Below are 28,000 nucleotides of genomic sequence, written 5' to 3' on the forward strand. Positions count from 1 at the left end.
TGTAACTCGAGTTTAGAATATCAAGAGAGTTACATCTAATATTAAGAACATATATCGGGACGGGTAAAATACTATCTCGTCCGTTAATTAATCTGAAATTATGCAAGATCGTATACATTGTATGTTAGAGTTTATTATCCTTCTCATCTCGAATATACGTTATATATACGTCATATAAAAGAGATTGTGCAAATTATACTGTACAATAATTTTTTCTCAATATCTCTTACAATTAAAATCCAATTGCTTTTTTAGTATAAAATTTTTGATTTTGGGATTGGGATAAACGAATGTTTGTTATGCGAAATTTAAGAAATACTTACTTAAATTACTCCTTGTAATTACGACATCCTTGTCACTTTAATATCTTCTCAAAGAGATCGCTGTACTTTACGAAATATTATACTCTTGCGTCGTAAAAGAAAATATTTCCGAAATAGTATTTTACTTGTTCACAATTATACGTATATGTAACCATTTACCATAACTTAAATATAGGGTTGAACGCTATTAAACGAATTATTAAATCAAATGATGATTACGATATTTCGAATGACATTTCTCTGTTTTATTAATGTGCTCTTGCGATCCTTCGTAATTTAAAACGTTCCTTACTCTCCAATTAGCAAGCCACGTAATTAGTGTTTCAGGGTGCCTTTTTATTATTTTTGTTTTATATCCTCGTTGCATTTTGTTGAATCCGATGCATTTATTTACAGTACAAAATGATTATCTCGAATACATAAATAATATAAAAACAACGAAAATATCGATTATTAAATGCGTACTTTTTCTATATTCGCATTAATATGTATAAAATATGATTTTAGTCATATTTTTTTATAAAAGAAGATTTGTTTGTATAAGGATTAGACTTTTATAAGCCGATTTTTTTACTAATTAGTTGATAACGTCGTATCATCCAAACAGATAGAACAATATATCATGGATTTTTTAAATTTTAATTAAAATTAATATTAATAATATATAAAAATATTAAGCTACACCGGCGTACGATACTTATAAATAAAACATACTGGGCAGTATTATCTTATTAAAAAATTGTTACTTTGCTTGTAATAATTCGAAATGTAATAATTTCTATCAAAATGATCTCTGTCGTTGAAAACATATAAATCTTTTATAGAATTTAAAGTGCAAAGCAAAATATATATATCTGGATTACTGTATTTATATTTGCTGCAATGATCTTATATTATAAAACATTTTTCTTTATATATATACGATATAAAAGTTTTAAAGATATCTTTCGCCCAGGAAAAATAGTACTGAAACTTTCTACGCTACGTATTTATATTTACAATCATATCTCTTAACGTTTGTTAGTTTTCTCATCTCGACGTCGCAGAAAGTGAGACAAGGAAAAAAATGATTTAGATAATGATCCCGCACGCTTTAAATAAATACAATGAGATATGCGATTCGCGATTACAACTAATAAGATATCATAATTATTACATTGTTACATTGTATTTAATCTCTCTAATCGTTAAGAGCGAAAAATGTGCCCTTAAAGTGTTTCTTCCTTTATGAATAATCTACGATAAAAAGGTACAAAAAGGGACGTACATATACGAGGGATATTACCGCAGGACGTGAGTAGGTCGAATGGTTTTTGCCTCTTTACAGATATTGCGCACGCAATGTCCTGTCGAGAAAAAGCGCGACTGCTTTCCTCCGGGAATATCGTCGTGCAGCGGCGCTTCTTCGCGGACTTAACATTTTTGGTATAACGTTTAGTCGTTAAAAAAAATCATATCCATTCGGGGAAGTACACTCGAAATGTGATGATCGCGTGTGTAGAAATGCCACGAGTGTATTAATTTTTCACGACGGAAATGACGGTGCAATGACAATACTTTAGAAACGGAAATAAGTACATGTGTGCGTGAGTTCTTCCCTTCTTCTCTAAATGAGTCTCTCGAAAACGCCTTTCCGCGCGTCTAGAGACTTCGCAAGTAACATAATACTTTGAGAAAAATTGTAGCCTTTCCCCCGACGTTCTACATTCTCTTTTGAAATATAAATTTTCCCGCAAAGTTTCTATATATTACCGAAAAAATATCGCATCTCTGAAAAACTCGCAAATTCTCCGTCGATTCTGGAGTTATCGATCGCATATTATATAATTCGGAGAACAGAGTTTGCGAGTCTACGACGAGATCATTTCATCAGTTCTTCTTGGAGAATTCCTGAAAGAAGGCCTCGATGGGCAACGTCGGTTCGTCCGTGGTGATCTTGAAGTGGGACGAGACCAGTCTGCTCTCGGGCGAGACCGCCTTGAACATTCCCGGTTTGTCGTAAAGAGCGGACGCGGAGCTCGTCAGATCCGCCACGCTCTGCGACGCCTTCGCGAACAGTTCCTCCTCGTCGGAGGGCAGATCGAACTTGGTCGTGGTCTCCGACTCTCCCTCCGACGTATCGACTTCCGGCTTCTCGACCCTCGTCTGCTCCGGCTGGCCGTCGCCGTCGGTGGTCGCCGTCACTTCCTCGTTCCGCGAAACGATCTCCTCGAAACTAACTCGCTGGCCCTCGTTCTTGCCCTCCTGCACGCCGAGTTTCGCCGGATGGCTGTCGAGAGACGCGGCCTCTCGCTTCTCGCTGACAATCTCGTTGCCCACGAGTCGAGTGGTCGAGGACGAGGCAGCGGTTGTCATGGCCGAGTAAAAACTAGTCTCCTCGGCCGACATCTCCGTAGGTTCCTCGTGCTGCTTGCTATCCGGATACGCCGTGGCCACCACGTGCTCCTTATGCGGTTGCAGTCTGCTCTTCACAGCGGGTCGTTTGCGAATCGACGAGGAATACACGTTCTCGGGTCGCGTGGAACTTTGCCTGGCATTCGTCTCCGCGTTGATTTGCGATCGGGTAGGACTGCTCGTGGTGGACGCGATCCTGCTGCGATACACGTTGCTGCTGATCGGCCGTCTCTTTGGCACAAACTTGTTCTTTTCCGTGGTCGAGGTTTCCTCCGAGAATCGCTCCAACTCTCTCGCGGTTCCTGGACTCGGCGTAGTCGTAGTTCGATAATTCACCCTAGAAACGTACTTGTATCTACCAGTCGTCTCTCTCACGTCACCTGTCAACGGCTGTTGAGCCTGTTGATTCTTCGCGCTCGACGTTCTCTGCTTGATGTGAGAGACCCGGGTCAAAGCTTCGCCGGTGGGTGTCGGCGCGACTTCGGTCGTGGAAGACAATCGGTTCTTGTAATCCATGCGGCTCTTGTAATCCTTGATGCTGAAGCGCGGTCTGGTAGCGTTGCCGTATCTCAAGGGCCGCATCTTGTGCGACCTCAGCGTGGAAGGGACGATCTGAAGAGTCTGGGTCGTCGGCTGCGGAGGCGCGGTAGTCGTCGTCGTCGTCGGCGACGGCGTCGTCGTAATTGTCGACTCGATCGTGGTCGCGCGATCGTAGTAATTACCGTCGGTTCTCACGTAGAGATCCTCCAATGGGATGCTAGTGACGACGTTGACGTTTTTCTCACGATCGACGCTGTAATCCTCGACCTTCTCGCGGCTGATCTCCGTGAAATATTCCTGAACCGGCAGGGTTGTGTCCTCGTTGTGCTCCTCGCGCAATCCCGCGTTCTGCTGCGAAGAGTAATCATAATATTGATTAGCCGGCTGACTTGTCACGTATGAAATGCTCGGCTGATTCGTCGCAAACTGGTTGTTATCGTAACTCGCGGACTCCGTCGTCTGACTGTAAGAATTCAGCGCGCTCTCCGTGACGATCTGCGCGTCGAAGGCGTCGTCGTTCACCCTGGTTCGGTAAGTGGGTCGTTTTCTGACGTTGCCTCTCTTCTCCGAGTCCTCGTTCTGGCTCGCTTGGGTGGCTTTTATTCGCGAAGGTCTTCTTCGCGAAGAATCGTACTGACTGTGCGTCTCCTCTTTGTTGTACTTGAGGAATTCTTCTTCCATGTAGGGCGTCGTGACGGGTTCCTCCGTCGTCGTCCAGGGTTTCCTTCGTCGAATCGGGACCCCAGGACGACGAGTCCTGAACGGTTTCAGGGTTGTTAATCCCGACGGAGTCTGCGCTTCCGGCGACTGCGTTGTATAAATGGGCACTTCATCTACGTGGAGAGTTAAGGGAGCGGAGGTCTCGGGCGATTGACTCGGTGGATCCGTCGGTGTGGTTTCGGGCGTTGGTTTCTTGCGGCGAAGCGAATCCCGGAACGGCTTCTGCGGGCGATACGGTCTCGTTTCGATTTGAGGTTCGCGATAATCGACTTGTTCCTCTTGATACTCATTCTGGTTGTGGTGATATTGATAATTATGATTTACTTGCTTCTCCGGGATTTGCGATATCTGTAATAACAATGTATTTTTAGAATCTGTTATTCTTTTATCTCGTGAATAATTTATATTTTGACATTGTACTTTATTTATAATAAATTTCACACATTATTAATATTAATAACAGTTTATAGAATTTATGATGATCGAAAGTCAGAGTCAATTTTTAATAGACTTATTTATTTATCGTAAAGCAAGAGGTTAAATGATTTTGCTAGAAGAGCTATATTATAATTTATAATAATTTGCAATATTTTACAAATTATTATTAATAACAATTTATAGAATTTATGATAATCGAAAGTCAGAGTCAATTTTTAATAGACTTATTTATTTATCGTAAAGCAAGAGGTTAAATTATTTTGCTAGAAGAGCTATATTATAATTTATAACAATTTACAATATTTTGACATTGCCCTTTAATTATAATAAATTTTACAAATTATTATTAGCAACAATTTATAGAATTTATGATACTCGAAAGACAGAGTCAATTTTTAATAAAATAATTGATCCTATTGATCCTTTTTGATAAAATAATTTATCCTAAAGCAAAATGTAAAATTATTTTGCTAGAAGAGAATATTTTCCAACTAATTGATTATTGATCGTATAATAATCTTGGACTAATACCGCTTTAATATTCAATCTCGGGCGCAAAGTGTTAAATGATAAAAAGTGAGAATTTACCTGAGGCTGCAATCTCAGCTGTTCGACATTATAAATACCGGGCTGCGATACCAAGATATTGACGTCCGTGGTAACTTGCGGTTCGAATTGAGCCAGTTGAATCGTGTACGGCATTTCTGGCGAGATCTTGGCAATCTCTTGCGATTGATTTTTCACAGACTCCACGGCCAGTCTGGTCGCCTGTTCCTCCTCCTTCTCCCGCTCTATAAGCTGATCCAGCTCTTCCTGGCGTTTTTTCAACTCTTCTTGCTGCTGCCGCTCGATCTCCAGCTTCTGCTGGCGCTCCTGTTCCGCCAGTCTCTCCCGATCGCGCTGCAACAACTGTTGCTGCAGCAGAAACTGTTGCTCATTAAAGTGCTTGAGAGAGATGCTCTCGGGTGTCTCGTAATCCGGTATCGACGTCGGCGAGTAAACCTCGACAGGATTGTAGGAGCTTTGTGGTCTATGATAGAGCTTTGGCACCTGCGTGATCTGATTCTGGTTCCCAACCTCTTGGTTGAATTTGCCCGGCGGATTCTCCCGCGGAAGAACTTCGTTTATATCGGACGTGTATTTGCTTTTCGGCCACGTAGGCGGCGTCAGATCCTGCTGCTCCGATACATAATAAGTATTGGTCGTTCGGGAATTAGGTGACTCGGTCTGTCCGCCGAGTTTCTCCTGCTTCGTCCTCTGATCCGGACGTTTGTAATCGTTCTCGCGAGATATTTCCACCGCTGCCTGACTATATTTCCCGGGATTTCGCGTAACCGCGGTGGTGGACGACGGCGTCGAAGACGCGTAAACCGCGGGCGGCAATAAAGTTTCGTATGGAAGCGAGGGCCGGAAATTGTACGCGTTGTACGTACCAGGAGACGTCACGTAGCTGACCTCGTGACTCTCGTGTACCAAGAAAGCAGGGGTCCCTCTCGAACGAGGGTGACTTGAAGTTGACTTGACTGTTCGGGGCGTGATTCACTTGGCTGTAGAAGTTCCCGCTGCTCGCGACGTTCAAGATCTGCGCGCTGTGCGATTGCGCCTGTTGATATCTGTCGTAGGAATCGCGTTCGTTGCTGATTTTTTGTTTGCCGAAGTCAGTCGGAGTCTCTGCGCCAGGCGGCTGGAAATAGGGTTTCGCGTTGCTGCTGACTTTCAGGGACTCGAACGGCTTCGCCTGATGACGTGGGGGTTGCAACGCCTGCGGCATGGCGTAGGGCGGGATGTAAGGACGATTGCTGGGGTGGTTCGCGGCGTGCGTGGACGGATTCGTGGTGGACGCGTAAGTCTTGATGAAGTAGGTCGCGGCTCGCACGGGATCCGGTGGTTGCTGATGAACATTCTGCCCCGTGATGTACTGCGGTTGTCGTATGTAGTTGACGCTGTCGCGCAGTATCGGCTTGCGGTGCTGGCTCACCTCGAAGCGATACGCGTCCTTGGGCGGCGGGATCAGGAACGTGTACTCCCGGGTCTCGGAAGCCCCGTGCTTGCTCGACGTCTTGGTCTCGCCACGCGCCTTCGTCGCCGCGTGTCCGAAGACCGCGAAACTGCCGAGGATACTGGGCGGGCTGTATTCGTGAATCGGCGGTTTGCCCTTTCGCAGAGGCTTCAGTTTCTCCGAGGTAGCCATGTGCTCTTGAAATTTGCTCAGCACTGGATGCACCTGGACGTTCTTCTCCAGGTGGCTGGACGGCGACACGTTGGTGCCGATCGTCTCCTCATAGGAATTCGTCAGCGGCCGCCAGCCGTTTGCGATCATCGACGATCGTGTTGGGGGCTAGAAATCAGAGACTCGAATTTTATGTATCTTGAGACGAAAATTTTACATTTTCTTTTAAGACTAAATTTCAGTCTCGCGAAATTATTAAGTTCGGAAATAATTCAATTCTTGCCTCTCTCGGACTTTAAAATAATATATTTTCAACATCCTATATTAAACAAATTTTTTTTCTAATTAACTCTCTTTCACACTTTTTTTACCTATTTTTCCAAGAATTGTTTTGATCCATTAGAGCAGTAGATTGTAGTCGAGGAACTTGTTATATGTATACCTTACCATGAAGCTCTCGTGTACATTCCCTATACGGTGCATCAAACACAACTTTCGTTCGCGTTTAAAGCGAGGACAGCTATAGTAATGCGATACTCGAACTTCCTGAAGAGGTTAATGGAATGGTTCCTGTTCCAGTTTCACCGACGCGGATGTTCGAGAAAATCGTAAGTGAGACCATTATTTCTCGCCTTTGGCGGCGAGCTGCGGCCGGTGTAGTCAGAAAATAAGTGCGAGGCCTTGAGAACATATTGTTCCCAAATTACTTTCCTAAGTCCAGTTTATTCTACCTCAACTACGTGCCGTGATAAACGCGGGAATTTGATTCTCGTGCGTGTCGAGAATTCTAATAGCGTGAAATTAAAATCTAAAGTGTCGGAATGTCACTCTTTTCTGGCGAATGTGGACAGACAGGCGCGCGTATTGTATTACACGTGAAGTAAAGTCAATAGCTTTTAGATGGCGAAAATATCTTTCTGCCAACTTCTTCTAGTATTTTGCTTCCGAGGCAGTAAAGAAATTGTCATGCGTTTCCGGCTGTCGAGTCGCATAAAACGTTATTAAAATCACAAGACTGAGAGATTTTACTGACTCGTGATTACTTATACGGTAATAAAAAGGCGCCAATAAAATATTAAATGCGCGAGAGAAACTACCAGTTATAATTTATATACGATTCTCTGTGAATTTATTAGAGACAATTTTTTATCAGAAAGAATTTCAAAAAGAAGACATTGTCACACAACTTTCTCTGATATTTAAAATATTAACTACACTGATAATAGAAAGGTAATGTGATGTTAACAATTAATGATAATAATGTATAACAGAGATTATTTACATTAAAAGCAATTTATTAAATAAATAAATATTTATTTCAATACACTATCTTATAAATCATATATTTGAAACTAATAATATTGATTTGATGTGCAAAAATACTTGATATAAGAAAATTCTTTTTAAAACAGATAAATATTTATTTGTTTCAAATAAATGATTTATAAGGCATTATTGAAATAAATATTTATTAATTTAATAATTTGTTTTTAGTGTAGAGAAATTTTTTAAATATTAATTATACTTACCGCTTTAATATCAGCGCGATCTATTGATACGGTGATCGCTCCTATGGCGACGAACAGCCATGTCATTAAAACACCTATTATCATTTGAATAATATAAATTAAAATTTTTACACACGTATCATTTCCACGCAGAAAGTCGTGCGAATTTATCGCAAAATATACTTACAATTTAGTAACAGCGTCGACGACATCGTGACAGACTATGAGATCATTTATACGTGAAGTCTGCAACACAGAGAAAATACACAATTACTTTTATTGTTGACAACAGTCCCATGTCTTATTTAAAATATTAAAATTAATGTACGTCGCATTTGTACGAATTAAAAATCCGACTTAATCAAAACAGATATGATAAAAAAAAAGATCTTTTGGAGCGAAAATAATTTCTATATATATTTCTATAAAACACACAGCAAAATACTACACTTTCTCTGCGTAGAGCAGATTATGTTAAATGATACGAAAAAAAATAGTACTTATCAATATCCCTGAGATATAAGTAGGACGCCCGGCGCCCCATACTTCATCCCGGTATCAAGGTGAATTAACTGTTAAAACATGAGCACGAGAAAAGTGTAACGTATCGCGTAGAGAAAGGAAGGATAGAAAGCGTCGTGCATCTATCATAATCTCCCGGATCGTTTCCGTGCTGTTTTCTCATTTTTAAATCGCGGTAATAACGAAATCCACGAAAGAGGGAGAGAATTTCTCTTTTTATATACCGACATTTGCCATAATACACACGAAACGATCTTTTGTGATACTTTTTGTGCACTTTTGTGCAAAGCAACATGAGTAATGCGAGTTATAATAGACCCGATATTGTAATTTCGAGTCACTTGACTGAACTGTAACTTTTCCCTGGCTTTTTCTCGTTTGCCGTGGTGACAGTTTGGCTTATCACGCACGGGGTATAAAAAAGAAAAAGTGCGATATAAAATTTCGCTCGCGCGAATATATCGGGGGATGTTACAAAGTTGTTAGTAAACGTTAATATTCATGAGGGTAACACGGTGAATCGTTAACTGTCCCATTATTACCGCAAATGTTCGGACATAACGGCCTTAGCTATCGGATTATGAAATTGCAACATAAATTTAGATACAGTTACGATACTGCTTATGATGCCATTAAACCTTTCGCAAGTATATATATATATATATATATATGTAACAAGGATAATGTGATAGGCGAGTGAGCAAAGTGAATGAACTGAAAATTGTATATGAAACGATAAAGTAATTGCAATTCTCTCGTAATTTTCTAAATTAATTTAAAAGAAAGAAACAACACGCCACGTTATATAAAATGGTAAACGCTGAACGTAGGAAAATTTGTAATGTAAAAAAAAATGACGCACTTTCTCTTCTTCATTCGTTAAGCATCGGGGGTGTACAAATTGTCGTCTCTTAGCATAGGTTTTTCTCTGATGTCGTACGTAGAAGAAAGTCGTTTCATGCGGGAAAAAGTAAAAGTGCGCGATATTTAGTGATGCATTTCGCGTAAACGCTCTCGCTCTCTCGAACTATATGATCGAAATTTCATTTAATCGATATAATTTAATATAGCCGCGCGTTAATAACGCGAGAGAGATATCCTAGAAATTGGTTCGCGCAATTCAATTGGCGGAGCCATCGATTTCGACGTAATTATAAGCTCGTGTTAAGCGATTCGATATGGCCGCATATGAAAATTACGCGTGTATACGCGATATTTTTTTCGCGTCTCGCACAAATCATCGCATGAAATGTTCAATTTTCACGTACGCGGCTAATTACGCGCAGCCGTATTTTGTAATTACGGTACCGAGTAATTACAAATTTCTACTAAGTATTCTCTTGTATGTATATCATGTTTTTTCTGCACTATCTTGTAATATCTATCTCAAACATCGATAATTATCATTTATCATGATGAATAACTCGTGACTATATGTACAATGCATACATATATAGCGTGCTTTATTCCTCGAAAATTGTACTTTAAAATTATCATTTAATTCCATTTGTGTGATGAATAATCCATTCCAATCTCTTTCAACCTTTTGGGGATAAAACTTTTCCAAGTACATATTTCGGATTTTTTGTTAACAATCTGTATCTAACAATGACCGCATAACATGCGTTTTGTTCATTTTTCCTTCCTGGTTCCGGAAGACGGATGTGCTACAGGTATGAAATAAAAACACTTGGATTGCGCTTGCTCGCAAATAACATCGTTCGCTGCTGCCATCTTCGCAACCGGAGATGGCCGCAGTACGAGAAATCGATAGAGCCCGGTTGCATTTAAATTTCAAGCCGGATGAATTAATTATAAATGTCGTTGTCCAAGGTTCCCAAAGGAGTTGATACATTCCATGGCTGGCATGATGAATAGAATTAAGCGTTATAAACTTGGCGTACCATGGTATGAATGAATAGTCCCCCGTTTTTCGTTTTGCCAATCGCTTTTAAAATTCAATCCATTATATGATTGAATGTGAAGAACGCATAGGGAATAATGTTCGATATTCCGACCCATTTTGCATTATCAAATAAAATGCTAAAGGATTCTCAGAAAGGATTTTCCGATCTTGAAAAAAGATTATTCGTTTAGCTTTGGAATAACATGATGAAATATAGGGATAAACGACGGCAGCAATGTTATTATTACGATGCGATATATAAACGTGTGAAGTAATACGTAAAAGACATTAACGTAACAGGCGATCAAAATTGCACATTTTTCATTCCACGTTAAATATGATTTATACGAGACAGAATTACTCAAGAATTTTTCCGCCATTCTGAATAATCTGATTATGAGTTGATTGAAATACGAGCAAACTTGCTGCTGTGTTGCTCCTGATTTCTATAACAGCATATATTTTGCTTGATTGCCTCGTAATATAATAATGCAATTTAAGTAATTTGAATCAATCGAATGAGATTTAAATTACTTAACACCATTGCAATTGAATTATCATTTTATTTAGGTTGCACATTTTTGAAATATTATAAATCAAATCGAATTAAACAAGAAACAAGTCGATGACGCGATATTCTTTTTTTTATATACATATTTGTTTTCATTTCCTCAATCCATTCTCAAAGTAGATATTTATATCTTACAACAGTTAGTTTCTCATCTATATGGTAATTTTTTTTACCTAGATTCATCGACCTTGACGTAGCGTTAAAATCGATTTCCAAACGAGTCAGGAATGCACTTTCTATGATCTTTTGCAATTCAAAGCTCGTTCGAGTTACTGTTTCCAAAAGAACTGTTATAACTTGATGCGAATGCGAAGAATCTTCGGCGATTTTGATCGCCATCAATTTCTTCTCACGACTTCTTTATCTCGTCCACAATACAGACGAGTTACAATAGCTACGTTACAATACACAGACGCCTCGCTTCTATACATCAATGAATACTCCCAGAATGCACTAACTGGAAATGCCAGGCTATATAGCTCAAACGGTGCAAGTGCATTATACCAACTGACAGAAGCCTAGACGCGCAAGAGCAGCCTTTTAGCATTAATGAATTGAAATTTGCTTTATGTACGTCGCTTTAACAAAGGGAGAGACGCCTGTGATATTTATCCGTCAATAGACGTAGTATCGTTTAGCACACAAAGTGAAGCTAAATCTCGTTTAATATTATCCTTCGAATAGAGAGGCTACAAAGTATGTTAACTTAAAACATACTCGGAGTTCCAGAGATATAAACTTAATGACAATAAACCGTAAAGAGTTAAAATACATATTACAACACTTGGCGTTCCTTTTTCATTTCTCTATAAAATTACAAAAATACGGGAGAAAAATCTTAAAGACACTCTCAACTTTACTTCCAACTCAATCATTTTCCGCAAGTTGCGCTTCGAGTTATTAAACTTCATGGTATTTAATTTAGTTTTATGTGTGACGTAAAAAGTTGTGCGTGCGCGCGCGTATATAATTTAAATTAAAAATTTCGATTTAAATGAGAGAAAACCGGAGAGAATAAAAATACTTTTCGTGTGTATAGAAAAAACTATGCGTTTCTACTCCTCTGCTGATATCTTGTCTGATTATAATTATTAATATTCTTCGTAAAGAATAATTATTTTTATGATAATCTTCATGATCAATTATGTATATAATCACATGCGCGATATCGCGCATATATATAAAAATACCTACTTCACTTCGATATAAACTTCGATTTAAAAGAAATTTAAATATCCAACGATCTCGAACAGAGATAATGACAAATGTCCGGAATTCTGCGAGTTTCCTGGAGGCAGGCATAAGCGGCCGGTCGGAAAAGATTGTAGCGTTTGTCCGTTCCTTTTTTCCGTGTTTTTTAAAACGCGCCCGCGATCTCACGAGAGAGGTTACGCTCTGGTTCGCCTGGCCTTTCGCTTTCCACTTGATGTGTAGAAGCGGAGCCCGCACGCATTAATCGTCAATTACCGCGCCGTAAAATTGGGCGCGCATTACCGTTCAACTCGCGCCGGCCGGAGAACGGCCGGAAAATCAAGTAACTCCCCATGGGAGCTATGGGGGATATGACGTCACGTGCAGTTGGTCACACAATAAGAGTTACGTATATATTCGTGTAATAATCTCTACGCTGATCGTATGCTGCGTTTGCGGTCGCCCTCGGGCCGTTATTCCGCGGTTCGTTTTATTCCGAATCGCTACAAAGCTGCAATTATCGACGATGACAGGACGCTTTTTCTTTTATATATTTTTGTTGCTTTAATAGGAGATGTAAAGAAGATTCGCTGCGCTCCAGTTTGGAGCTGTATTCAAAAGCGTAATAGAGATATTACGATAGATCGTGAGATCGTAATGAGAACGGAAAAACACTACGTGAGCTTTAATTGTAAAAGACTTCGCATTGCTCGTGTGTTGAGAAAATTAGTATGTTGTAACGGTAATAGTTCCGCGAAAGATCAAGCTAGTTATAGTCTAGTCTCTTTTTAATTTCCTGATGATTTTTATATTTACCATGATTTATTTATACGCGTATTTTTTTTCCATTATTACAAGATAAAAACAGCATATAATTATAGACATATATAATTATAAAAATCAAGACAGTTACTTATGCAAGTGCAAAGCGGATATAAATTACACGAATACATTATTTAATGATTATTTATCGTTTTTATTCGAGATCAAGATTTATTTCCGCGCTTTTAAATTAATATTACGATCAATTTATTAGGCGATAATGATTTTATCTATAGCGCTGTCTATATTTTTATCTAGTCTATAGGAGACGTTGTGCCAGAGATGAAGGCTCTTGCAAATTCCCTTCATGCTTCCGGACTTCTCGCCGGAAAAGATATACTTGCCGATGGTTAAGTATGATGACACACAGGAGAAAAATAAATTGGATACGCGTAATAGCGAAGCGCCGTTTTTATAAGACGATGAAATCCGCCTAAAGCGATTGTGTGACCACTGGTCAAACTCTTCAAACAATCGAATTTTCAATTAGAATTTACCTTGGAAATCATAATGATCACGATCGACAATAGAAAAGACAATAGATATTGGAAGAATTTTATGAGTTTCTCTGATAAAAAATATTAATATGTACATAGTAAAATTAATCGAATATTTTATATCTTATTGGGGGCAGATATTAATATTTTTTATTGTGGTATTAATCAGAGACACTCATAAAATTCTTCCAATACCATATTGTCCCACGACCATAATTTTCAGGGTAAACTCTAAGAGAAATTTCTCTCTCCTCGAATACTCCCGCAAAATATTCACCCATACACTGAAAAAAAATGTATTGAATTCGACCAAGTATTTATTTCAGTACTGCCAAATAAAACATTTATTTGAAACTAATAGTATTGGTTTGATGTAAAAAATATTTATTTGATATAAGAAAATCCTTTTGAAAATAAATAAATATTGATTTATTTCGGATGAATGATTGATTAGGCAGTAATGAAATAAATATTTCTGAATTTAATAATTTTTTATAAATATGATGTTTTCTAAGTCGGACAATAGAGCCAAAGAACGAAAAATTAATTATTCGGAACTGTATCTCAATTTGAGATCCCAAAGTTGGAAAGTGAAAGACGCGGGTTCGATTCCCGCTTCAGCGACTTTTCGGACCTATATTTTTCGCGCCTATTTCTCCATATGTAAGTTTCGAGATTAATTTATATATGGAACTTTGGGATCTCAAATTGAGATACAGTTCCGAATAATTAATTTTTCGTTCTTTGGCTCTATTGTCCGACTTAGAAAACATCATATTTATATTCTTTATATTGAGAGCCGATACAAATATTTATTTCTGAGTTAATAATTTTTGTTGATTCCTCCTCTCACGCGCGTGCGCACGTGCGTGTCGCAACGTCGTGCGTTTGAAAAGCGCGTTTCCCAAGATTTCTCGATGGCCTAATCACCACATGGGATTCCCCCATTACAACAATGACGAGCAACGTTCGATGTCTTATTCGAGATACAAGATTACGATCTAGACGTCGCGCATGGCGGCGTATCTCAACATACATATCCTGTATTCTCGGCGCAAATTAGAAGATTGACGATTGTAAGATGTAGCGGAATAATTAAAGTCTTTAGCGTCGCGTGCCTCGGGGTCTTAAAAGTCACAGATTCAAACTTGAAAGCTCGCGAGATTAAGGATCCGGATAGTTTCAGGGGAGTAGCATTGAAATCTCCACGAGAAACTCCCGAATTTAAATTAAAACCCTTTCACTCGTAGAGCGAAATAGAATTTGCTAAACGCGTAGGGAGACAAAAGGAAGTTGCAAAGTTCTCTGTGGGATATAAAAAGTAATGTGTTTTGTCGTCGTGTGTTTCGTTGCGATGAGTTTCGCGATATCGTGCAATGTCATTTGAGTATGTAATGAATGTAAAAAAATTCAGTTCTTCTCTTAGACCCTCTTAGTCCTTCGTTTCTTCGCGCACTCGCAGAATTGCGTAAGGCATTACGCGATTCATTAATGGTGACGTAAGGAACGCGTGAGCAGGGAATAAGGTGTATGGGAACAAAACGAGATTGTAGCCCGAGATGATGTGAACTCGCGGGAACTCTCAAAGCACGACCGCAATATCGAATTAACGCGTTAACGAGCAAATAACAGGCCACGATGAGGTCTTATGAATGACCAGACGATCTCTCAGACAGTTTGTACGACGACGAGCTCGCATTTCCCTTTTGAATGGGATACTTTCACTGTAATGCGACAGGTCTCGTTGTCAGCGAAATGATACATAAACAAGCCGTATAATGTTAACGTTACCGGGAAAATCGCTTGTTACAGAAAAGTGAAAGGGGAAGTCGTGCACGCATACGTACATACGTATATTAATAAGTAAAATGTCAAGCAGCGCGAGTAATTCGATAACCGCGATTCGAACTGAGTAAATATTGACAGTTCTCTCGAGTGTTAGGTAACTGAAGAGATATATTTTTCTATTGCGAGAGAGAAGAGAATTATGTTTCCCTTCTGACAGTTCTATCGAATAAAATAAAACAATGCAGCATTATATACATTGTCGATTCAATAGCGTGAGATTAATCTTATCTATTTCTAATCTTATTAATCTTATCTCTCTTACGATGTATTTTACGACGAGTTTCTTAAGAAGATAATTTTGACAATTTTGATAACTTAATAATCTGATGTACGCTTGATCTTTGATTAGATTTGCTATAAGTCGGTACACGTGTATTGGCAAAATCCGACGGCTGTTTAACTTGCAATTAAAGTGAGTAGAGAACGTGTTGATGTTGCAATGACGTTAGAGAGAACTTCCTCATGAAGGCAGACTGGTTCTCCGCAATATGCTAGATGGATAACAGCATCACGGTAATTTATGCAGATGAGATTATTATATCATCCCTTTGATTACACGACATCGATTATCGAATACCGATTACCAAATACCGGGGAAAATCGTTAGTTTGGATAAATAATTCGTATCCGACTGCACTTTGTTTCTATAAAAATAGCGAGCGCTATGAAAAATTAAAATTGCATTAAATGCGAGAGAGGGTTTTAACCTAAATTGATTAAGAATTATTTGAATTTTATTAGGGAAATTCGACGTTGCTGTTTATAATAGCAACAACAGGATGGAGAAAAATGAAGATACGCGGCGGACGTCGCGCGAGAAATCTTACCAAGTTAGATCTCGTGTCTCGTTCGCGAGATCTGATAATAAGTAACGAATACAGGATACGTGCAATTATTTGCGTGCGCAAATGTTAATTAACTTTCGGACTCTCGCGTATTTCCTGAGTCGTTATCGAAATATCATTCGACAGATGCAATTCATATTTATGTGTTGTTGCAAACTACCGGGATTCAACAGTTTAGATCCTAGCGTTGTTTCACAGCGTTCTCTGTACAGTATATTTCAATTAATTTTTAATAACGCGCGTCGAAAAATAAATATACAAAAAAATCTTGAACATATTTAACTTACTCGAAGCTTACTCGAAAATTAAAATTGAGGTTTGATTAATTAATATATATCCCCGGTTAAAATTTATATATATATATATATATATATATATATAAAGCACTCTTATCTAATTATGTATAAACATATTTTATATATAATTTTGCGATTATAGGTATAATTTTTATCTATAATATTTCTATATAATTTTATATTGTTATACATAAAAAATATTTTGCCGGGTCGTGATAAATAAAACTTTAATTCTAGTCTGTTCAGTTGAAATTTTAGCCTGTGATCGATCGATTATATCAATTCATTATGTACAATTAATTATGTATATAGTTGATATACTATACTAAACATACAATGAAATTAATTTTATATCCATGACGTCATCATGACAACTGTTCAAAGCACATAATATGAATTTGCCAACTGGAAAATGGTCCAACATTCGTATTTGATGCAATTACATTTGGGATAGCGTAATTAATTACTCTCATTGTCAGAGAACCGCGTGTGTGTCTGTGTTTCATTATTCAATAGACGTGCTTATAATCGCACGTATGGAAATGTACAATAATACGGATGTATTTATGACGTTTCAATATTTGTTTCCAAATAACTATTGTGAAAAACCAATGTTTTGAACAGAGTAGAGACATGGGAAGAGATAAGTGCTCTGCCAGTTTCGCACACAAATATTTGTAATATCATTTTAATTATATAGTTTCACACATTCCAGCCGTTACGGTCAACCGATAATTCCATCTCAAATTATTGAATAAACAACGCAAGAAACTATACAACACAAATGTATAATTTTGCGCTATATCAGTCGCGGAAGATAGAAGAGAGAAAGCAATGAATATGTATTCTATTTTTTCGTCTCAACATTCCAGTACGGCAGGTTTCTCGCTCGCTTCAAAATATTCGAGTAAAAGTTGGGAAAATTTATATTATCCAGTTTCCCCCTCGAAATGCATTCACGGTTGAGTGCATTCGAATAATTGACTCCGATATTAATGACATGGCGCCTTTGACTCTCGTTTCCCAGCGTTGTAAATCTATAATAGGACAAGGCGCGTTGGATAGAGATATAAAATGCCACAACGAGGTCGGCAAGTTGTTGTGTGACGTGAGTAAAAGTAATGACGAGATATGCCGGCAAAATACCTGGAGGATACTTTCGATGCCGTGACGCATCGAGAGTGGCCGCGTAATGACGAAATAGTCAAGAGCAAGTGGAGTCGGCTAAAATAAAATGGGAGGAACGCGAAGCCGCTTTCTTGCGTATCGAGTGAAAGATTTCGTCGGAGAGAGAGAGAGAGAGAAAGAGAGCGAGCGACGTGTTCGACTATCTTCGTAGAAATTTAATGATCGAATGCGATTAATTGCATCGAACGGGTTCTCATAGCGTGTCGCGAACGACGAAGTGAAACGGAGCGAGATTCGTGCTCGGAAAAGGAAAAGGACAAATTAACCAACTTCTCCCTCGCCTGCGTGTTTCCTTAACTTAATGCGAGAGAGATATCGCAAATCCCTCATTTCCATAATCGATAACTGAATCGCTCGGACACGTTTATCTATGCAGCGCTGTCGGGACTATCGCGTATCTAATGATTCGGATTATAGAATAAGATTGGGATAAGAAACGCGCGTATCTTGAGCTTTAGAAAATCTATTTGGATATCAAAAAAAAAATGATGAAAAATGTGTCAAAAATTTGAAAATATTTTTCGATCGTTTCTACCAACGTCGATTAAATTAAACCTCCGGTTAAACTATATCTTCGTCTCTTTTGAAGAACTTATTTGAAAATGCCTATGAAATAAAGGGTCGCAAAATCAAATTCTTCGTGTGTTTCACAAAGCAGCGTAAATGTAATGTCGTAGAATCTTGTAGAGCAGGTTGGTTACATGATCTACAACGCGCCTAGAGATATATCCCCAAGAGTTAACACGCACGCTACTAAAGCGATTTCGAAGTTTGCCGCGTTCCAGAAACTGCAACTCCGGACTGCCGCAACAGTTTACGGATTACCTCGATCAAATACGTCGCAAGTCACCGGAATGATCGGCGAATAATGATTGCGCATTCGCGCCGCCTCCGTCTCTCTTTCTCTCCTCCGGTAATTTGAAGGCGAGAAGAACGGAACTTTGGAAAATTATAAGCCGAGGAATCGGATCCCGCGCGATGACAGACCGGATCTAGGTCGTCGCAACTTTTGTGACGAGCCTAGATACGCGACGCGTCATTTATTATGCATACCTGGGCGCCGCCGATTCCTGTAGGTCACGTAGTCTCTAGAATGAAGAAGTGTCCCGGCGAAGGGAAAGTTATGACGATTTCAAGGGAACCGCCTCGGTCTCGCCGACAAGTTTTTTTTTGTGAGTCTCTCCCGTTCTTTTCTCCTCCTTCTTCCAGTCATCGCGAGCGACCTCGATGCACGAGCAAGTGCAACGCTCGCATGCAACACAACGATATCGTACGTATACGTACGACCGGTTCAATGCACACGGTCGATGAATAATGCACGAGAGGGTTAAGTAAGATCACGGCTCGTCACTCTCCGGGAGTCTCGATAATTGCACGATGCGCGGGGTTAATTGAATCGATTATTCCGGAAAGCGAGACACGCCGATAAAACTGGTTTTTCCACCGACGACGAGATTGCGCGCGTCATTGCACGTGAAGATTGATTACGCAAAATATCTGGAGGAAGAAAAAACACGTTCATATATGTGTATACATATATGTAACACAAAACATGTTATAATCGCACGCGAAAGTGATTGTTTGACCAAGGTAAGCGGAACCGATCGCGAAGATAAAAAAGAAATCGATCAATTAAACAGTTTCACTGTGGATCTATTTTTTTTTTGCGCATCACCATTTTTTATTACACAATATATCCTAGCTGTAGAAGAGGTCGCGATAATATACCGGTCTTTTGAGAAAAATAGCTATATAGGAGAAACAGTTATGTACTTTCTCATATTAAAATAGGCTATTATAATGTGTTAGGAAAAAAGTGGGAACACCACTGTCATCTTCTCACGTCGCCAAACTCGAGAACAATAGATTGCGGTTCTTTCTCATGAAATTATACGTAACGCATTTTAACGGGAGCGCATTTTTTTTGTAAGAGCTCACGTAATACTGTTATATTACTCCAAGTTCTCAAAGAATACGAATGCATTAGGTCTAATTGATTAATTGTCACGCTTCTTTACTTTGAAACTGTATATTAATTTTTTAAATATATATATATATTTTTTTTTTAAATATTATTTATATATATTTATATTTATAGATTATTAATTACATACAATGTAGTATATGGGAATATATTCTCTTCCCTCAAGCCAAAGATTCTTGAAAAAAATCTGAACAGTAAGAATCTTTTAAAATTTCACATTTCTGTGAATTATTAATAGACACCTTAAAAAGTGCAAGGAATTAAAATCGATTTTTTCCCTTTTTAATACTTAAAACTTTTTTTCCCATTTTCATCATTAAAGAAAAATGACGTTACATATTTCGTGCTCGGAAGAAAGCATCGACTTTGCGGAAGTTTTCCGCGGCGCCTTCACATCCCGTCGATTATATCGAAACGATAACTACGCAGAAGAAAAAAGGAAAAAACTTTCTCCGGTCTCTAAGAAGTGCACCCGTTTCTCACACACTGGAGCAACCCCACCTGCGGTCTGGTATACCTGTTGTAAGCTACACCAGCACGCCAGGGCGTGCACGCAAAGACGAATTTTTCACGATAGACGTAGAAAAAGCCGTCGGGCATGAACAAAGCTTCTTTCACACGTACTTGCACGTACGTAAGCTTGTTAACGAACACGTAGTGCTGGACATTTATATATTCCCGCCACGTAACGCTACATTCGACAACTTCGAAGGATTTTACGCCCGTCCCGGAAGTTACATTTACACTTTATCCGCGCGCGCGGTTGCTGACCATATACCGTTCGATCGGACAGCAAAATCAGCATCGTGCTGTTAAAACAGCTGCTGAAGCAGCTCGTCATACGTTTAAGGTAATGCTGTTACGGAAATGGTTGCGCAAAACGAAATCTAAAATAGCCACATATCCAGTTGTTATTCTCTTTCCCTGATATTATATTATATTTCCTCGGATAAATCAAATATTAAAAAAAAGGGAAAGGATTACGTAAAATGTATATGCTATATATTTCAAAATTAAAAAATCACGAAATAATTACTTTCTCGCGTGTTACAAATAATAATCGTCATAGAGAAATGTCAATGAAGAGGGATCATATTTTTTCACTTAGCATCTTAATAATGCTTGTATAATCGCATACATTTGGAAGTAATTTCGTGCACTGACGAAATTAACCAATATTTATTTCAATAATGCCAAATGAATCATTTAATTGAAGCAAATAAATATTTGTTTTAAAAATAATTTTCTGACATATCAAATAAATATTTTTCATATCAAATCAATATTATGCGTTTCAAATAAATAATTTATTTGGCAGTATTAAAATATTGTATATAAATACTTATTCGAATTCAATACATTTTTTTCATTTAGAAATATTCGAAAATTTGACAAACTGTACGAAAATTGGGATAACACCCGAGAAAAAGATTTTCGACATCAAATAAATATTTTTCATATCAAATCAATATTATTCGTTTCAAATAAATGATTTATTTGGCAGTATTGAAATATAAAATACTCGAATTCAATACATTTTTTTCAGTAAGGAAATATTCGAAAATTTGACAAACTGTACGAAAATTGGGATGACACCCGAAATAATGACTCGATCATTCGAAAGTTTGATTATGCAAATATCCGTGTCGCATCGCTAATTCGAGTAATAGCGTTCCAACGCGTTCCACCGCGGCTGACCTGTTACGTGACCGTTCTGACACATATGGGGGCATAAGTATGATTAATATACAGCGTGCGATCGGAATAATCGAACGACGCATTCGGAAAGGATGTTATATATTTTCTATTTGTCCCGAGAAAGAAAGAGAGAAAGAGAGATGGAGAGAGAGTCGCGATAATGATTTTAAACGCGGCAGAGTATTCGACTTATGAAAGCGACGATCGCGCGGTTCTGCCATGCGGCCTGAATACAAGAAATGAAATTGTTGCTTTTCACTCTCCTTCTCTTCTCTCTATCTCTCTCTCTTTCTCTCTTTTTTTTCTCTCCCCGAGTTTCTCTCTCCGTCATTCATTCGTCAAGATGGGATAATATTCCGCGGCCCCGCGTAATAGAAAGTAGTGCTCGCGGAAATCAATTGACGCGATAAGCGGGTCAGTTAGCCGGCTTTTAGTTGTATGTACATCGATACATCGATACATCGTTAAATTCGGCCGAGGCGAATCGAGCCGCATGAATGTTCAATTCGAGGGAATAATTCCGGCCCGATCGTTTTATTAGCGCTTCAACGGCGACAGCTCACTCGGAACGATTCGACCGGTTCGATCGAACGATCGCGGTGTCCCATTTCTTCGTTCTCTCGCGGTCATCTATATGTGTTGTGTCTGTTTACGCGTGCACGATTTTGCATTGCAAAAATCAAATGTCACATATATACGCCGCGTTCAATAACAAGGTGATGTCGGTCAGCAAACATATTTCTTTCGCGCGTTTTCTCTATTTTGCCCCGGCAAATTATACACGTTGGTTTTTTTTAATGGACTAATAGGATTTGAAACCGCTCATGTGGTTTCCAGATTTTTCTCCGCAAAGAGATATTCTGGCTGAAATATACGTTTTATATACTAATATCTGTATAATAAAATGATAAAATTCAGAGAGAGAATTTCGCTGCCTCATTCGCTGTCTTTTCAAGATGACCGAGTTAATTGTCATCGAGATTTTCCCTCGTTAGCGGCGGAAGTGACTACGCATCGTAATAAATGACGGATACGATTTATCCTCGATCAACTATACATATCTGTCATCGTTAGACTGCAAATCGAAGGATTTTTGAGCAATATCATCATTATCTTGCGAAATGTTCTACAAATCATTTCGACGTAAGCGCGTGGTCGATTTATTAACGATCTAATGACAGCGCGCTCTAATGACAATGTTTAGCGCATCATTCGCGTGTATAAAGTGGCACGATCTCCTTCATGAAAATGTTCTACGTCAGAGCACGAGGGATTAACGACCCCTTTTTCGCCATTGAGCAAGAAAGTGACGGGAACGAAGTGAACGAAGCATTTATCCCGCCTATCGGGAATTGATCGACGCGATCGTATATACCGGTTTTTGTAATTACACAATCCCATTCACACGAGAATTCAGCCAGCAGAGCAGTACACTCCCATTATTACCGATGTCGAAGTCGTAATAACGAAGTCTCTGTTCGCGAATGCTCGCAAATTTATTATGCGCGCATTCGCAATCGAATCGCGTTCTCATTCGCGACGAATGGGAGAAATAAAGCTCGCTGACATGAAATTCCTACGAGCTGACCCTCCAACTGTGCTACGATTACAGCCATGGAATATAACAGACCAATTTTCCTTGGGGCAAAAACAGATTTTAATTAAAAATTCTCTTGAAACGCGCATATAGCTCGCTATGATTAGTCGAAAGCGGATTAAACTTGGAAAAGTCTTATCGTTTAATCGATCATTATCAAAATAATATTGGAGCTCTATTTTATTATTATGTATAAGATGAGATTATCGTACAAATAAATATTATTCTATATTTCTGTTTCGGAGCATCATAATGCTCCGAAACGGATACGTCAAATAATAAGAGAAATAATAATATCCATATAAAATATCATTGACCTTTGGAATAATTAAAATACATTATTTGTTAGACCGTTATTAAAGTAAACGTCCACTTAAAAGTAATATTCAACATTTAAATTAATGTGTATAATAAATCGAATATTCATGTTTACTATTAATATACGTAATTAATACGTATATGCTTACTCGTTCTCAGTAATGAAGTTAATTAAATTTAATGATTGCTATGAAAAATAGAGTGTATTAATTTGAGCAAAGGGAGAAATTGCATATATGTCATTTCACACGAGAGAGGGACAATGTTGCGCGCGTTGGACCGATCTGTTTTTTCCGTACGCTTGTGTTCAAACTGTTCGCCCTTTTTCTTTCTTTTCTCTTCCCTTCGGCATTTTTTTACTCGAGTTGGCAGTTCATACGTTGGCTGTACGTGACATAGCCCGGGTATACGTTATCCGGCGTGGCCGAGCGAATGTGATAGCGTAGTGAAAAGCTTGCGTACCTTTCACGGAGCTTCGCCGCGGAGTGCAAAAAAATTTATTATTCGTTAGCCAACCCCCGATAACCCCCGGGGCGAATCCGGATACGGATATACGACTCGTTCGCGGAACAAAAATTCAAACGTGCGTTTGACCCACTTGTCGCGGCCGATCGATGAAATTCGATTCTACTATTGCGTATCGTGTTTCCGACGTCGATGCGCATTAATCGAGTCCGAGTACGAAATACGGCTGCGTAAAATACGACGATTGTATGCAAAACGACGCATAATGACGTTTTAATGGGAATTGTATAGAATTACGATCCCAAATGCACGAATCGATGATTAGAAATTAATAAGCTTGAAATCTCCTCCACCCTAAAACACGTTTAATTTTGCGAACGTAATTGGGAAAGGATTTTGGCGGGATTATATATGTAGGATGTCCCGTAAAGATCGGATCAACGCTTAAGAAGATGATTTTTCCCGAGCAAAAATGTCAAGGCATCAATAATTTTCGAGTTATAAGCGATTGGAACTGAAAGCTTTACCGCAAACTAAACCTTGTGGAAACAAAGTATTAACAAGACCACATTTTCAATTGATTTCAAGAGTTTACTTTAATTGAATTTTAATATATAAGGCTTAGTTACAAAAGCTACATGATGATAAAAATTGGGAACATAAAAAAATGATGACCTCCTTTGACATTTTCATTTTCACAGGAATCTACTCTTAAGCGTTGATCTAGTCTTTACGGGACATCCTGTATATATTACATATGTAAAGATAAAATAAAATAAAAATATACACGCGTATAGCCAGGCAGATATCACTATTTACACTTACGTGTAAATTGGAGCAAAATTTGCTCAAATATACAAGAACCTTCTATCTTTACATAACACATGTTATGACCAAATTACGGAGAGAGAGAAAAAGGAACGGAGATCAATATCGCATTATAATTTCAAATAAGAAATTCTTAATGATGCAGCAACATCCTCAATCTGGTGCAAATTTAAATAGATCTACGATTCTAAGGTTATCGTCCAGGAGGGTATTTCAGCTCATTGGCATCGTCGAATATTTACAAGATGCGAACAGGTCCGTACGTAGTAGCGGCCGCGCCACGAGAGATCTATATGTATAATACTTGGACGCGTAACCTAGATGACCATAGGTAGAAGGCGGCGAACAAATCTCCCGCGGCGTGTATGTACATGCACGGACGTCGTCCATTATTTGCGATATAAAGTGCAACATTATCGAACGGCCGCTGCGGGCCATGAATTCATTCGCTCAGTTTTTCCCATATATTTCAGAGTATTTTTCTTCCGTCGTTGCCGAGCCGCTCTTCTCTCCTTTTTCCGCGCAATCCCCGAATAAATGGTCGCGATATACCGGCTTCGGTAAATAGCGCGCGATGCGGATGCGTCTATACATCCAGAATTATGATCGATACATCCTTGATACATAAATGCCCGACCATAAATGTTTCATGCGCGTTCGCGAAAAAAAGACGGAGGGAAAAAGATGATCGTGTTATGCATATAAAGCATATTGACAGGATAAGCTATAAATGGGAAAGTAAAAACGTATAAGATTCTTGTGCTACACAGTGTTTTTGAAATCCTCTCGACGTAATTTTAAAATTATGATTTTCACCTTTAGAGACTGGAGGGCGCAAAGAATTTTATAATATCTAACATTACGTTAGATATATCATTAAATTTTCATATTTCAAGTTCTTTTGAGGATCTAACTGACAGATAAAATTTTCAGAAGACGGTTCTCGTTTTCTGAGCGCGAAGGTTTATGCAGTATCTTTTATTCCAACTATAAATTTTTGATAACAGTTTCTGCGCGTTTGCTTTCTCTTTCATTTCTTTCTCTCTTTCTGTCTCATGGATCTGTACTCTGGTGCGATCCAACACGAAAGAAAACTTTGCACAAAGTAAAGAGAAATCTTGTTCATTTTTTTAAATACGTCAAGTTTTTTTTCTGAAAATTATGAAAACCGCGCCGAAGACAAATAATATTTTTATAGATATAACATAAATATGTTACTGACGCGGATATTGAATCAACGTTAATACAAAAACTTATACAAAGTTTAATTATGCAAAGAATTATCAAACACATAAAACGATGACAAAATTGTGATATTAACACGCGCATAAAACATTTTAATATATTGAAATTTTAATATAAACTACAATATTTTATATGTAAATATAAAATTGTTTTTATACATAATATAATATATATGTATATATAATATTATATTTTTATATTTTTAATATATTTTAATATACATATTTTATTTATAAAATATCAGTGAAAAATTCACTTCACGTAACATACGTATAATCACGTCAATACCAAAATTTATCGATTCGAGTTCTACTCCAATTATGAGTGTAATGGTCGATTTGAGGATGCACTTGCAGAATCGTCACGAATCAATAAACTGGGTTATGGTTACACACCTCTTGTTGCGGATATCGCATAGCGTAATTTGCCTATACTTGAAAGATAATTTTCTAGGTACGATAAATTACGGTTCACGAACCGAATTAAGCTTATGAGCATATTGCTGGACCAATCGGTACATTAAGTAACCGATAATCCGGCGAAATACTCGGGATATCGTAGAATTTATCTGATAATTAAGATCGAGCGGTATTACATATACTTGCCTCAAATATTATGTTAGGTACACGATATCAGAAACAAGGAGCAATATATCAATAAGAAAACATATTACAGAAATATATTATTCGCAATTTTTTTCATATTCTTCTTAAATGAATGTTTTGATGTATGTATATAAAAAAAGAGAAACGGAGAAAAAAATTACCCGGGGCTCGTAAATTTCCATATTAAATGTGATTTAATGGAAACGCTTACGCAGATTCACGGAAGATGTTATTTTCTTGTCCCACTAAATATAATTTAATGAAATTTAATGTCTCGCGCAACACAGAGAGTTAAAATATTAAATTAAAGATACGTTAATTACAAATAACACATGTTGTCAAAACGTATATTACATATCAGGGTTTAACGTGAATATTGCGAGGCTCGAGGATATATTCCAATAACCACATTAGTCTAGGTCAATATTTACGTTATGATTATGTTAATGCACGAGTGCACAACCAATTCGAATCTCAATGAACTATCCTCTCTTCCTCTCTCATGCACCATTTATTCGACACAGGTGTTAACACTCGCCGATAATCAACAATGGACGCGTTGGATAGCGCTAATTCAAAATTATCGATCTATTGTCGGATAAAAATTTAAACCGGACGTTTCGTCTCTCGAGTGGATGAACAATTCACAAAAATTGATCTCGACCCTTTCATTCGTCACTTTACGTGATTATTGAAATTTATAAAATTTTTCACACCATCTCTATATATTTTTTATATATCTATTATATTTTTCTCTATCTATTTTCTTTTTTATTAATTTATATAATTTATACACCCTATAAGCTACCCCTATACACAGTAAAAATTTTATGTGTTAATTTAACATGTATTGCTGTTGTGTTACTTGAACTTAAATGTTAAATTATTAAAACAACTGAAAAAGATGTAAAAATAACACAATGTGCATCTATTTTGAATTTTACAGAATAAAATGTTAATTTTTATTTGATAACATAAGCGGATGAATCCTAAAATTAATATATTTTTAAAAATTTATTTTTACATTAAAACTATGTTAATTTTACACAAAATTGATTTGACATTACTCGAAGTTTCGCATTTATTTTCTGTTAAAATATGAGCACGGTATTCGTGTCTCCATTTAACACATCCATATTATGTAAAATTAAGAGAAAGATTTCTGTGGACCTGCGATTTGTTAAATTGAACACATAAATTCTTCAACTGTGCATAATAACAACCCTAAACCTTGTTCGGTACTCACTCGCGCGTGTCTCCGGCGTGTTGGTGCTCTCTCCTGCGGCGAATATCCACGAGGGGATTCACCACGATCGATGAATCGAACCGTCGATGCAGATATCGATAAACCGCCTGCGGCTTTTGTTGCGGATCCCAAAGTGCGTGAATCGCGCGTGACTCGCGGTCCACGAATCGATCGGATCGGCTACGTTTTACTGCCTCACATTTACTACACCGGTGCCGGGACTAGCGCATACTGG

General features: G+C 38.1%; 1 protein-coding gene across 1 annotated transcript; it reads right to left on the minus strand.

Moving 5' to 3' along the window:
* Positions 1 to 308: 308 nt before the first annotated feature.
* LOC114945387 (uncharacterized) lies at positions 309 to 27,977 on the minus strand. The gene is given in 6 exon segments (XM_029321616.2): positions 309 to 4,325; positions 5,004 to 5,900; positions 5,902 to 6,753; positions 8,115 to 8,188; positions 8,281 to 8,339; positions 27,766 to 27,977. Coding segments are annotated over 5 exon segments (3,981 nt in total). The 5' UTR covers positions 8,306 to 8,339; positions 27,766 to 27,977; the 3' UTR covers positions 309 to 2,192.
* Positions 27,978 to 28,000: the final 23 nt, after the last annotated feature.

This window comes from Nylanderia fulva, unplaced genomic scaffold (genome assembly GCF_048542155.1).
Source record: "Nylanderia fulva isolate GAGA-0341 unplaced genomic scaffold, ASM4854215v1 Scaffold2, whole genome shotgun sequence".
Classification (NCBI taxonomy): Eukaryota; Metazoa; Arthropoda; class Insecta; order Hymenoptera; family Formicidae; genus Nylanderia; species Nylanderia fulva.